This window comes from Anopheles moucheti, chromosome 2 (assembly GCF_943734755.1).
Source record: "Anopheles moucheti chromosome 2, idAnoMoucSN_F20_07, whole genome shotgun sequence".
In the NCBI taxonomy this organism is placed as follows: domain Eukaryota; kingdom Metazoa; phylum Arthropoda; class Insecta; order Diptera; family Culicidae; genus Anopheles; species Anopheles moucheti.
Window position 1 is genome coordinate 64,881,693 of NC_069140.1, and position 14,771 is coordinate 64,896,463.

General features: G+C 42.2%; 2 protein-coding genes across 2 annotated transcripts; one reads left to right on the forward strand and one right to left on the reverse strand.

The window, feature by feature from the left end:
• Positions 1-2,982: 2,982 nt before the first annotated feature.
• LOC128297340 (uncharacterized) lies at positions 2,983-5,079 on the forward strand. The gene is made up of 5 exons (XM_053032969.1): positions 2,983-3,088; positions 3,150-3,579; positions 3,648-3,958; positions 4,021-4,924; positions 5,052-5,079. The coding sequence occupies exons 1-5, from the start codon at positions 2,983-2,985 to the stop codon at positions 5,077-5,079; spliced, it is 1,779 nt and encodes a 592-aa protein (XP_052888929.1).
• A 296-nt stretch (positions 5,080-5,375) lies between these two features.
• Positions 5,376-6,525, reverse strand: LOC128297350 (uncharacterized). Its single transcript, XM_053032981.1, has 4 exons — positions 6,440-6,525; positions 6,290-6,366; positions 6,090-6,209; positions 5,376-6,022 (listed from the first exon to the last, which is right to left on the reverse strand). The coding sequence occupies exons 1-4, from the start codon at positions 6,445-6,447 to the stop codon at positions 5,376-5,378; spliced, it is 852 nt and encodes a 283-aa protein (XP_052888941.1). The 5' UTR covers positions 6,448-6,525.
• Positions 6,526-14,771: the final 8,246 nt, after the last annotated feature.

The following is a 14,771-nucleotide window of genomic DNA, read 5'->3' on the forward strand; positions in this document are numbered from 1 at the left end:
CAGGAAATGCAACAGCGCAGTCGAACCCGGCTCACCATGGAGAAACTTGTGACGAAGATGTGTGCCGACAAAGACACTTGGGACGCAGTACGCACGACCGCTAGGGCCTTCTTCAGGACACTGCAACAGTTGTGGAATGAAATGAGCCCACCCAGACGACGACAACGACGGCGATAACCACGCAAAACATTGTAGATGCTGTTATGCTTTCTTTTAGATGAAGCAGCACAGCCAACAAATGCATGTAGACGTCGAAGCAGCAGCAGAAGCAGCGACGGAAGGGTGCAAAGCACGCACACATCCCTGCAAAGAGTAATACACATCTCACCGCATCGGCAGGGTTGGATCTGGTCGAATGGTTTAGCGAGATCGCGCCAGGACGCTAATTCCTTCCCCTTCGAGTTAGCGGACCTTGTGAATCCCGCACTGTTCACCGGACGGACGGTGGTTTACACACGATACGGTGGAGGAGCTGCGTCGAGCAAATATTCCTGTGGCAGAATTAAACTCCGCGATTCTAACTCTACAGTCGGAGCGATTCAACAGATTAGACAAGCTGAAAAAGAACCGTCGTCTATAATGTTATGCAGGCGAAGTTCATGCGTTACGTGGTGACGATGGTGACTCAAAATCGACAAGACACCAGGCTGAACAGAGTGTAATATACAAACTATCACCATTCACCAATGAGGACGGCGTGTTACGAATGCAAGGAACAGTAGGAGCAGTGGTGGATGTCGTGGATATCGTATGATACTGTCTAGAACTTCAAAGCTTGGCGAGCTGATAGTTGAACGAACAAGGACGAACGAAAAGCCGACTGTTCACGTGTTTGATAATACGTGCCATTCATCTAAAGTAGTACGCAATTTGTCAACCGAGTCGGGTGTTATTGCGTGCGCTACGCAGTACAGGTCCGGTTTGAGGGATAACTATACGATAGCGTAACACATATTGGACGGTGCGTACCACTAGCGGCACATTTAGGCGACCAGTAGTTTGGCGTAGGGTGACCATACGTAGTTGGTCACGGGCGGGGGGATGTTGAGAATCATGTGAAGGATCCGACTGTCGCCCGGAGGAACGCGAGAAGGGACAGCGATAACGAGAGAGAGAGAGTAAATGCGAATGCGCCGAATGCGGTTGCGTACGAAAAACGGATTATTATAACTTAGGACACAGGAGCCGGTGTAGCAAAAGCCGGACCTTTTCTTAGATTTATATTCTCTTTTCTTTTTCTGAATCTTTCCCTTTTACTTCCTTCTTGTCGGCACTGTAACAGTACGAGGATAAAGTTTAATTACTCTCAAAACGCATTTCGCGCTCCGTATGCCTACCGTAGCAATACAGCAATAGCACAGGATCGAGCAAACCATACACAAAAATAGAATATCCTTCAACAACGACAACAGCTCCAACAAGCCGAACAACAACAAAAACACAATCACAACCGAGTATACCCGGAATAGGACAAATTACAAACAGAAAATGGCTTGCAAAAATTGCACAAAACTCAACCAAGGCGGTGATAGTACGTCGTATGCCGTCATTATCAAATAAATAAAATATGTAGCTTACAGAAATATCTTTAGAAAAACTCACCTCTCGTTGCAGACTTTTACCATAAATTCATCGAATATGTGATTGTTTTGATGAAACCCATTATCCGCACGATTGGCAATACTCCATTAACGATAAAAATCGCAATAATATACCTAAAAGGAAACGATTAAAAGGTGCATATTATAAAACTATACCTCATTACACATTTTATAAAAAAAAAAATCTATATAGAGGGAATCAAATATACCTACGAATCATACACACATACACCTTGCCGATAGTCCCTTGTAAGCAACAGGTGCGAAGGTTGGTTTTTCGATGAACAATTGAATGTTGTTTTCGTTTTCGTTGTTTTGTTAAATAACTGACTAAACTCTCAATCAACTTAATCCATTACTTCGTTGCTCCATTAACACATGCTGCGAATACCATGCATCACTTTATCCGCTGAGTTCGTGACATTCGAAAGACAGCTGCCGTGTAAATCATGTTATACTCGGCCAATACGGAACGAAAAACGTATCACAAACACTTATGTGCTATCATTGCACAACATCACAAAGATGCGCAGCTATCATAACATCACCTGAACAAGATAAATTGTAGCTTACGAATGAATTGTTCGTTGTCGAAAAATAGAAAACGAATCAATTATCTAACAAAACGAACCATTCTTTCAATCCTGGCGCTTTCTTCTTTCTTCTCCGCATCATTCTTTTGGTCAAGCTAAGCCCACCGCAATCGAGGAACACAAACTGAGAACAAAAAAAATCCGAGGCTGATCTTTTTGCCATTGTGTAAGCGACTCTGATCCACAACGAAAAAACCAACATACGATTTTAAGCTGACACGCAAGCGTCGACATCAGACAAACGAAAACTACCGCCTACTTGTATCTTTACTTTGTAGATATAGTTCCGAGTTTCTCAATGCGTCCACACAACCAACGAATTATATCCCGGAACCAACAGGTCTCCACTGACAGCTATCAAAAGCATCAGTGGTGCCCAGCATGCAAAAGACAGCCGGACGGGCTAACATTGTCAATTTACACTATCCAGTCCAAAGGTTCACGTGTTTTTGAAGCATTTTTACTACGTTTTTACCAGAAATTCTATCCGAGATGTCTTTTAAAACATTTATCCTAATTTTAGAAGTATGTTTTATTCTAATTCAGACAAATTTTCAAATAAAATCGATTATCAGCCCCCTACCATGGGTATTGTTATTGTTGATGTTGGTACTTTTGCTCGCGGATTGCTGTTGTTTTGGTTGTCACACCAAAAAAGCCGCGTAAAGAAGAACATCAGAGAAGAAGCAGAACCACAAGCGTAAAGAAACATAAGTGTATATTTCAGTGATATTTCGAGCGATTTGCGAATATTTGAGTTTTTGAGTTGAGTGAGCAAAGAAAAGATCATGGAAAAGTCTTTTACGAAGCGAATTCGATACAACGCTCATCTGTATCGCAATCGTGACCATCTGGTAGAGCATGATAATGCAATTGCAACTGAGAGTGCTCATGGTAAGGAAAAGTTGTAATTTCTTTTAAATTTTCTGTTAACAGAAGTATGTTCGAATTGCAGGTACACAAGACGAACAAAACATTGCTGAGAATGTATCTTTTGATGCTGGAATAGCTGGTGATCATGTCACACAGGATGTTTCAGAAAACGAAACTATGGAAAACGCTGAGGATGATGCTGACGATAATAACGATGATAATGCTATCGATTATCTCGTTGAAAGTTCGGACGAAGAGCAGGAGTCGGAACAATACAGTAATGTATTTTCGGTGCAAGATGCTCTACGTCGCTGGGCCATATCAAAAAATCAAACTTACGAGTCAATCGAGGAAGTTATGGATATAATACGGAAAGTAAGTAACTGCAAGTTGCCTAAAGATGCCAGAACCCTGCTGAAGACCGATTGCAACCCTTCGATTGAAATAGTGACGGTACAAGGAGGCCAATATTGGTATCATGGAGTTCAAAAATGTTTTCTAAACGAGCTAAGGTAATTGATTCTGCGTAGATATTTTAAGCTATATTCGTATTTGTACATATGGATTTGTTTATTTATAGCCATGTAAATTTTCGTTCCATTTGTACGCTTGTGTTAAATATTGCAATCGACGGGTTACCGATCTTCAAAAGCAGTAAATTGCAATTTTGGCCCATACTTATTAACATTCATGAAATGCCAGAAGTACCAGTTATGAAAGTTGCTATATACTGCGGACCAACAAAACCAGCAAGTATCGAACACTTTCTTCGTCCTTTCGTGGACGAACTAAACTTCCTAATGAAGAATGGAGTAATGGTTCAAAATAAGAAGTTTAATATACAACTACGTGCCATTATAGCTGATTCTCCTGCTCGTGCGCATATCAAAGGTAATATAAATCAATTGTAAAATTACGTTAAAATTACTATTAAATTATACTTTCTTAAACAGGTGTTGCCAATTACAACGCTCGACACGGCTGTTTAAAATGCACTACGGTAGGACAGAGTATGCGAAGAAGAGTTGCGTTCCCGGATCAAATTGCTCCAAATCGTACTGACGAGGGATTTAGAATGTGTATATATGGCCCTCATCATAAATTTGAATCTCCTCTAGTACATTTGGACAACTTCGACATTGTGAAACAAGTAATAGTTGGAGATTCGTTGCACATAATCGATTTAGGAAATACCAAACGACTATTGAACAGTTGGATAAACGGGAAACTTGGATTGGCACACAAATTATCAACACAACAGATTAATAACATGTCAGCTATGTTGTTAAATACTAAATTACCATCCGAGATACATCGCAAATTTCGTTCTCTTAACGATCTAAAGTACTGGAAAGGGTCTGAGTTATCCTCATTTTTATTTTACGCTTCAACAGCTGTACTTAAAGAACATTTATGTGAAACAAAATGGAACCATTTTATGTTATACTTTTGTAGCATTACACTGCTATCTTCAGTGGTATACAAAGAGCATTGGCCACTTGCACATTCGCTCCTACAGCTTTTCGTTCAACAGTACAAAACTATATACGGCCCAGAGTATATTTCTAGTAATGTGCATAATCTGTTGCATATTTACGATGAAGTAGAACAATTCGGTCCTCTTAATACTTTTTCTTCCTACCCATTTGAAAATGAATTGCAGCATATAAAACGTTTGCTGCGAAGCGGTTCAAAAAGTTTGGAACAAGCTATCAATAGAATTTCAGAAAGGGAAACTTTTAATACGGATCATAGTAACGAAAATGTTGCATATCCCTTAATTAAACAAAGAGGCAATTTAATCTCACTTTATGTACGCAAAGGATTTTGCTTAAAAAATGATCAACGCAATGCATGGTTTTTAACCAAAACGGGTAGCATTTGTAAATATGAAAAAGCAGTTTTACAAGAAAATACCATTGACATATCTGCAAAAAAAAAAACCTCTTCAATAGATGCTTTCGATTATCCCTTCAATTCGAAGGTTATCAACATACATCATGCGAATATAAATAATTTAGAAGAAACGGATATAATAGTAGGGGCCCAGGATATAAAATGTAAATTAGTGATGGTACCGCTTGCTCAGGAAAATGATTATTTCTTTGTACCCCTTATACATACCTTAGTTTAAAATAAAATACATTTTTTTTTAAGCAAAAACCATTTTTTAATAAAACGATATGATATTGAATAACGATAGGATATGATATTGAATTGTAAATAAATAATAACAAAAAATATTTCCTAAATAGTTCATTAACTGCTTAAAGATATGTAATGAATCCTGGATTCCCTAATTAATTTACTACTTGCTATGCCTATGATAAGTTGTTTTCACTATACCTACTAAATTTAATCTTTGTGTACTATGTCTAAACTTATTTTGTAAAAATGATTTTATTTTCATGTCGGTAGCATTAAAACCATGGCATGCCCCAATATATCTATAAAAATTTAGTACATTAATATAATCCTTAAACGCTATTTTTGGGTTCGGATGGCCCATACCTGTCCAGCTTAACTTAACAACAAAATCGCGCTTAAAAAGAATGTCAACGCTGGCATGTAGGCGCGCTTCAATGCTTTCAGTTGGCAGCCTGGCATCTACAAACTGACGCATTTTAATTGTGAATTGTTGCCCTCGTAGATTTTGCTCAAAATCGTCCAATTCTTCTTTGCATCCTATGGGTTCGAATTCAAAACTGTTTGCACGTACAATGCCAACCCTGGGAGCAATTCTGTCCGCCAGCAGGTCTAGCTCCGAACGAACGAGTTTCATTTGCTTGTCCACTTCCATCAGTTTTTTGTTGGTTACTTGCTGTTCCCGTTGGATCTCGTTGAGTTTATTTAGAATTTGGCTAGAGCACGCATTCTCTTCGCCGGATGAAATTGTTTGTGTAGCAATCGACGACTGCGTTGTGCGTGCTGATTTACGGAACGCGATTTGTTTGCCTAAAAGTATGCATTAAATACGAAAACATTATTGTTGTTCTAGTGGTATTGCAAAACTACTCCATACTTTTTGCCGGTATATGTTGAACATTGGAAGTACTTTGGCTGGATTGTTCAGTCGTGTTGGGTGCCATTTGTTGTATTAAATGTTGGTGCAAAATTAGGTTTGTAGCACGGGGTTGTGAATCTAATAAAGTACAAACACATTTAATATGATATTTTTGTCTACATATGTCCCGATTATGATGACGAAACTAAAATGCTCACCATTATTTTGGGGTTTCAATGGTGTAAGAATGCATTTTCCATCGATCACCTTTACCATCACCTTTGGCCGTTTTGCGCTAAAAATATAGACGAATAAAGATGTGCTCTTTGTGTACATTACTGTTGAAACATTCCCGTATCCGCACTTACTTTTCCATTTTGGCCTATCTGGATGAACGATTAATATTGGCTAAATGCAATTCACTTTCCGATGGGACCGAGTAGCTCTACCAGCTTCAGAGCGAACGTTATAACACGCTGCGGACGAGTTCAACACCGTTGAGGAACACCAAAGGAACACAAATATAAAATAATTCTCTCACAACTCTACAAAACAACATCAACAAAAAAAACTCCGCAACTGAACCTGACTTCGACACGCTGATGTTAGAAACATACGAAACCACCGAGAAGAGAGAACGAAAGTACTACGACGCAATAAGCTTAGCCCCCCCACCTAGGAAGAAGTGATGAGTGATGAGAGAGAGCTACCCCCCCCCCCCCCCCCCCTACACAAGCGCACACACGAAAGTGAATCAAACATGGCAAGAAGGCCCTCGGAAAAAAAATTGAAAAATGGCGGTTTTTTTTCTCCAGTTTTTTTTATTTACCCGAGCGATGATATTTTGCGACATTATACCACTGCAAACATTTCCTATACCAAGGCATATATAAATTGAGGTATCCACCTCGCTGTCAAAACCTGCCTTAGCCATCGTTATTCGGGCGCCCGACGGTACCAATTTCGGGCGCCCTGCGGGAGCATTTTCGGGCGCCCTTTCGTGTGACGTTTGGAGCTTGGGTGGTTATGTCGGAGCGGATGCAATCAATCTGGAACGTTCGCTCCGACCTTAATCGCACAAGGTCAATGTAAACGCCAAAGGTATTTAAATAACGCAGTATGCTATAATGCTTCCATATGATACAAATGTAGGCAAAAAGTTTTTGGATAAAGGATTCGGTAACAGGTTTCGGGTAAAAGAATCGGTAAAATATTTGTTCGAAAAAGTTCTAGTTGTCCACCCCCCCCTCTACCACACTGAACCAAATGGTTTGAAGCTACATACGACATATTAGTTGCACATATTAGTCAACGACGATCCTGCCAGTGATGACGTGGCACGTCAGCAACGACATAATTTGGAGATAAGCCGGTTGGAGTTGGAACTCCAGCTGTGGTACGTGCGTGGAAAGAAGGTGAGGTGCGTGGGGTTTGGTAAAATAGAATTTTCGACAAGTTTAACCTCAGCTTTTCAGTCAGAAGAGAGTGTGGCAACAACCAGTAAAGAAGACTCAGATGTAACTCCTCGCCAAACGGTCACAAAGAAAGACTATCCCAAAAGAGCTCCCGACCTTTACAGGTGAGCCGGCATAGTGGTCAATATCCATTTCTCACTATGAGCACACCACCAGGCGATGTGGGTACTCCTGGGTAAAGAGTCCTGCATTGGAAGCTGTGAGCAGTCGCTTAACAACAATCAGTACAGTATTCATGAAACGACACGATTGTCAAAAACGGTGGAGGGAATAATGCAGAGTACTTGTGTGGACGATTTCATTGACAATTATGAATCTGTAGCAGAAGCGCGTCAGACATCGGTGGAGGTGAGAGCGATATTTCGGAACGGAGGAACGGCTTGAGCTCAGAAATTGGACCTCCAACAATTCGAAGGTAATGAACCATCTTGGATAGGCTAGTAACGACGTCATTAAAACTCTAGCAACAGACAGTGAGACGGAACAGGTTTGGGAATGCTCGGTTTCTGCAACGAGGATCATTTATGACAATGGCGATTGGCACGTGTTCGTTGATGGCAGCTATACTGGACCGTACTGTACTGTGTTTGTCCGTTGTATCTGCGGAAATTGACGCTATGGGTGTACCGGAATGTACACTTGCTAGTAAGAAAAGTGAAGGTCACACCGCTGAAACCACTATCGATTCCAAAACTAGAACTACAAGCTTGTGTGTTGGGCGCACGAATTTTGCAGTATGTACAAACCACCATCTATTTACTGTTATCATGTCCCCGATTTGCCCGAATACACCAGGAAATGCAACAGCGCAGTCGAACCCGGCTCACCATGGAGAAACTTGTGACGAAGATGTGCGCCGACAAGGACACTTGGGACGCAGTACGCACGACCGCAAGGGCCTTCTTCAGGACACTGCAACAGTTGTGGAATGAAATGAGACCACCCAGACGACGACAACGACGCAAAACATTGTAGATGCCATTATGCTTTCTTTTAGATGAAGCAGCACAGCCAACAAATGCATGAAGACGTCGAAGCAGCAGCAGAAGCAGCGACGGAAGAGTGCTAAGCACGCACACATCCCTGCAAAGAGTAATACACATCTCACCGCATCGGCAGGGTTGGATCTGGTCGAATGGTTTAGCGAGATCGCGCCAGGACGCTAATTCCTTCCCCTTCGAGTTAGCGGATCTCGTGAATCCCGCACTGTTCACCGGACGGACGGTGGTTTACAAACGATACGGTGGAGGAGCTGCGTCGAGCAAATATTCCTGTGGAAGAATTAAACTCCGCGATTCTAACTCTACAGTCGGAGCGATTCAACAGATTAGACAAGCTGAAAAAGAACCGTCGTCTATAATGTTATGCAGGCGAAGTTCATGCGTTACGTGGTGACGATGGTGACTCAAAATCGACAAGACACCAGGCTGAACAGAGTGTAATATACAAACTATCACCATTCACCAATGAGGACGGAGTGTTACGAATGCAAGGAACAGTAGGAGCAGTGGTGGATGTCGTGGATATCGTATGATACTGTCTAGAACTTCAAAGCTTGGCGAGCTGATAGTTGAACGAACAAGGACGAACGAAAAGCCGACTGTTCACGTGTTTGATAATACGTGCCATTCATCTAAAGTAGTACGCAATTTGTCAACCGAGTCGGGTGTTATTGCGTGCGCTACGCAGTACAGGTCCGGTTTGAGGGATAACTATACGATAGCGTAACACATATTGGACGGTGCGTACCACTAGCGGCACATTTAGGCGACCAGTAGTTTGGCGTAGGGTGACCATACGTAGTTGGTCACGGGCGGGGGGATGTTGAGAATCATGTGAAGGATCCGACTGTCGCCCGGAGGAACGCGAGAAGGGACAGCGATAACGAGAGAGAGAGTAAATGCGAATGCGCCGAATGCGGTTGCGTACGAAAAACGGATTATTATAACTTAGGACACAGGAGCCGGTGTAGCAAAAGCCGGACCTTTTCTTAGATTTATATTCTCTTTTCTTTTTCTGATTCTTTCCCTTTTACTTCCTTCTTGTCGGCACTGTAACAGTACGAGAATAAAGTTTAATTACTATCAAAACGCATTTCGCGCTCCGTATGCCTACCGTAGCAACACAGCAGTAGCACAGGATCGAGCAAACCATACACAAAAATAGAATATCCTTCAACAACGACAACAGCTCCAACAAGCCGAACAACAACAAAAACACAATCACAACCGAGTATACCCGGGATAGGACAAATTACAAACAGAAAATGGCTTGCAAAAATTGCACAAAACTCAACCAAGGCGGTGATAGTACGTCGTATGCCGTCATTATCAAATAAATAAAATATGTAGCTTACAGAAATATCTTTAGAAAAACTCACCTCTCGTTGCAGACTTTTACCATAAATTCATCGAATATGTGATTGTTTTGATGAAACCCATTATCCGCACGATTGGCAATACTCCATTAACGATAAAAATCGCAATAATATACCTAAAAGGAAACGATTAAAAGGTGCATATTATAAAACTATACCTCATGACACATTTTATTTAAAAAATCTATATAGAGGGAATCAAGTATACCTACGAATCATACACACATACACCTTGCCGATAGTCCCTTGTAAGCAACAGGTGCGAAGGTTGGTTTTTCGATGAACAATTGAATGTTGTTTTCGTTTTCGTTGTTTTGTTAAATAACTGACTAAATTCACAATCAACTTAATCCATTACTTCGTTGCTCCATTAACACATGCTGCGAATACCATGCATCACTTTATCCGCTGAGTTCGTGACATTCGAAAGACAGCTGCCGTGTAAATCATGTTATACTCGGCCAATACGGAACGAAAAACGTATCACAAACACTTATGTGCTATCATTGCACAACACCACAAAGATGTGCAGCTATCATAACATCACCTGAATTGAATGAATTGTAGCTTACGAATGAATTGTTCGTTGTCGAAAAATAGAAAACGAATCAATTATCTAACAAAACGAACCATTCTTTCAATCCTGGCGCTTTCTTCTTTCTTCTCCGCATCATTCTTTTGGTCAAGCTAAGCCCACCACAATCGAGGAACACAAACTGAGAAGAAAAAAATCCGAGGCTGATCCTTTTGCCATTGTGTAAGCGACTCTGATCCACAACGAAAAAACCAACATACGATTTTAAGCTGACACGCAAGCGTCGACATCAGACAAACGAAAACTACCGCCTACTTGTATCTTTACTTTGTAGATATAGTTCCGAGTTTCTCAATGCGTCCACACAACCAACGAATTATATCCTGGAACCAACAGGTCTCCACTGACAGCTATCAAAACCCAGGATGCAAAAGACAGCCGGACGGGCTAACATTGTCGATTTACGCTACAGAGTCGAAGAGTGCACGTTTTTTTAAGGCATTTTTACTGCATTATGGTCAGAAATTTTATCTTATATGACTTTAAGAAGATTTTAACTAATTTTACAAACTTGTTTATTAACATTCAGACGATTTTTCAACATTTTGCAAGTTTTAGCCCACCTTTGGGGGCATTGCTATTGTTGATGTTGGTACCTTGGGCAGCATATTGGTTGTCACACCTTCACCAAGAAGAAGAACAAGAAGCTCACGTAAACAACATGAGAGAAGCCGCTGCAGAAGCGAACCAATTTTTTCTGCAATTGTGTGAAATACAGTTGTTTCCATGCAGAAAATAACAGTGAGGAGTCTTCTGCAGCTTCTACCCTTGCGAATAAAGCGTCATTCGCTTCTGTATCACTACCATGTTCGTGCAACTGGTTCCACCGTCATGATCATGCTGCCGGCAGAACCAAAGGAATGAAAGAAATTTATGTCGTATGAATGTGCTTTTTTACTATGCTACAGGTTCATCCTGTACCCGAAGAGGTCCTTAAACACGTAAATGACCCTGTTACATCGCACAACAGCCCCAGTGCCATCTTGCAGTGGTTAAAACGGGTTACAATTTTCTTCAGCGATACCGACCTCTGAATGTGCATGTGATATTCTGCGTCATAAAAGAGATAATATAATCGCACGTTTGGTTGCAAGCAGAGCTCTTGTTACATTATATTTGCCCCTTTAATGTATTGACAATAGTTTACGTTACAATCTCAGGAAAACAAGACGAGACAAACTCATGACGGTAATGATGATGCTGTTCCACTGGAATTAGTGTCTGAAAATGCATGTAAAAAGAGACTATTTATACCTCCATTCAATTCAGGAAACACTTTTCGCTGAGGCCGAGGCTTCAACGAAACCAAAATACATACCGACCTTTTACTGCACCATCAATTTGGTGCATCTAGCGCAAATTCATGACGAAGACATACACAGCAGTGCATATTTCGCTTGACTCCATCATGGGTGCTTTTATAGGCCTATATTAGCCCCCAATTCAACACAGACGTAAAAGACAAATACATAACACATTAGAGATTCAAACACATACAATACGAGTTCGATTCTAAATATAGAGAGTAAAATGATTGGGGGATGCATAGAAGAAAAAAAGAACTGGTAGGGAATGGTGTGGGAGAGGGGAGAGGGATGGAACCGAAAATTTGGTTTTTGGCAGCGTTGCCAATTTTTTGGCTACTGCAAATGTCAAAACCTGCCTTAGCCATCGTTATTCGGGCGCCCGACGGTACCAATTTCGGGCGCCCTGCGGGAGCATTTTCGGGCGCCCTTTCGTGTGACGTTTGGAGCTTGGGAAGCATCAGTGGTGGTTATGTCGGAGCGGATGCAATCAATCTGGAACGTTCGCTCCGACCTTAATCGCACAAGGTCAATGTAAACGCCAAAGGTATTTAAATAACGCAGTATGCTATAATGCTTCCATATGATACAAATGTAGGCAAAAAGTTTTTGGATAAAGGATTCGGTAACAGGTTTCGGGTAAAAGAATCGGTAAAATATTTGTTCGAAAAAGTTCTAGTTGTCCACCCCCCCCTCTACCACACTGAACCAAATGGTTTGAAGCTACATACGACATATTAGTTGCACATATTAGTCAACGACGATCCTGCCAGTGATGACGTGGCACGTCAGCAACGACATAATTTGGAGATAAGCCGGTTGGAGTTGGAACTCCAGCTGTGGTACGTGCGTGGAAAGAAGGTGAGGTGCGTGGGGTTTGGTAAAATAGAATTTTCGACAAGTTTAACCTCAGCTTTTCAGTCAGAAGAGAGTGTGGCAACAACCAGTAAAGAAGACTCAGATGTAACTCCTCGCCAAACGGTCACAAAGAAAGACTATCCCAAAAGAGCTCCCGACCTTTACAGGTGAGCCGGCATAGTGGTCAATATCCATTTCTCACTATGAGCACACCACCAGGCGATGTGGGTACTCCTGGGTAAAGAGTCCTGCATTGGAAGCTGTGAGCAGTCGCTTAACAACAATCAGTACAGTATTCATGAAACGACACGATTGTCAAAAACGGTGGAGGGAATAATGCAGAGTACTTGTGTGGACGATTTCATTGACAATTATGAATCTGTAGCAGAAGCGCGTCAGACATCGGTGGAGGTGAGAGCGATATTTCGGAACGGAGGAACGGCTTGAGCTCAGAAATTGGACCTCCAACAATTCGAAGGTAATGAACCATCTTGGATAGGCTAGTAACGACGTCATTAAAACTCTAGCAACAGACAGTGAGACGGAACAGGTTTGGGAATGCTCGGTTTCTGCAACGAGGATCATTTATGACAATGGCGATTGGCACGTGTTCGTTGATGGCAGCTATACTGGACCGTACTGTACTGTGTTTGTCCGTTGTATCTGCGGAAATTGACGCTATGGGTGTACCGGAATGTACACTTGCTAGTAAGAAAAGTGAAGGTCACACCGCTGAAACCACTATCGATTCCAAAACTAGAACTACAAGCTTGTGTGTTGGGCGCACGAATTTTGCAGTATGTACAAACCACCATCTATTTACTGTTATCATGTCCCCGATTTGCCCGAATACACCAGGAAATGCAACAGCGCAGTCGAACCCGGCTCACCATGGAGAAACTTGTGACGAAGATGTGCGCCGACAAGGACACTTGGGACGCAGTACGCACGACCGCAAGGGCCTTCTTCAGGACACTGCAACAGTTGTGGAATGAAATGAGACCACCCAGACGACGACAACGACGCAAAACATTGTAGATGCCATTATGCTTTCTTTTAGATGAAGCAGCACAGCCAACAAATGCATGAAGACGTCGAAGCAGCAGCAGAAGCAGCGACGGAAGAGTGCTAAGCACGCACACATCCCTGCAAAGAGTAATACACATCTCACCGCATCGGCAGGGTTGGATCTGGTCGAATGGTTTAGCGAGATCGCGCCAGGACGCTAATTCCTTCCCCTTCGAGTTAGCGGATCTCGTGAATCCCGCACTGTTCACCGGACGGACGGTGGTTTACAAACGATACGGTGGAGGAGCTGCGTCGAGCAAATATTCCTGTGGAAGAATTAAACTCCGCGATTCTAACTCTACAGTCGGAGCGATTCAACAGATTAGACAAGCTGAAAAAGAACCGTCGTCTATAATGTTATGCAGGCGAAGTTCATGCGTTACGTGGTGACGATGGTGACTCAAAATCGACAAGACACCAGGCTGAACAGAGTGTAATATACAAACTATCACCATTCACCAATGAGGACGGAGTGTTACGAATGCAAGGAACAGTAGGAGCAGTGGTGGATGTCGTGGATATCGTATGATACTGTCTAGAACTTCAAAGCTTGGCGAGCTGATAGTTGAACGAACAAGGACGAACGAAAAGCCGACTGTTCACGTGTTTGATAATACGTGCCATTCATCTAAAGTAGTACGCAATTTGTCAACCGAGTCGGGTGTTATTGCGTGCGCTACGCAGTACAGGTCCGGTTTGAGGGATAACTATACGATAGCGTAACACATATTGGACGGTGCGTACCACTAGCGGCACATTTAGGCGACCAGTAGTTTGGCGTAGGGTGACCATACGTAGTTGGTCACGGGCGGGGGGATGTTGAGAATCATGTGAAGGATCCGACTGTCGCCCGGAGGAACGCGAGAAGGGACAGCGATAACGAGAGAGAGAGTAAATGCGAATGCGCCGAATGCGGTTGCGTACGAAAAACGGATTATTATAACTTAGGACACAGGAGCCGGTGTAGCAAAAGCCGGACCTTTTCTTAGATTTATATTCTCTTTTCTTTTTCTGATTCTTTCC

What these genes read in the sequence shown, in the direction of transcription:
- LOC128297350 (XM_053032981.1), bottom strand. An exon ending in ATTGAAACCCCAAAATAATG is followed by an intron (nt 6,210 to 6,289) that starts GTGAGCATTTTA and finishes GTACTTTATTAG; the next exon opens with ATTCACAACCCCGTGCTACA. An exon ending in TCAACATATACCGGCAAAAA is followed by an intron (nt 6,023 to 6,089) that starts GTATGGAGTAGT and finishes GCATACTTTTAG; the next exon opens with GCAAACAAATCGCGTTCCGT.
- LOC128297340 (XM_053032969.1), top strand. Translation starts at nt 2,983, where the DNA reads ATGGAAAAGTCTTTTACGAAGCGAATTCGATACAACGCTCATCTGTAT. An exon ending in TGCAACTGAGAGTGCTCATG is followed by an intron (nt 3,089 to 3,149) that starts GTAAGGAAAAGT and finishes TTCGAATTGCAG; the next exon opens with GTACACAAGACGAACAAAAC. An exon ending in AATGATCAACGCAATGCATG is followed by an intron (nt 4,925 to 5,051) that starts GTTTTTAACCAA and finishes TTCAATTCGAAG; the next exon opens with GTTATCAACATACATCATGC.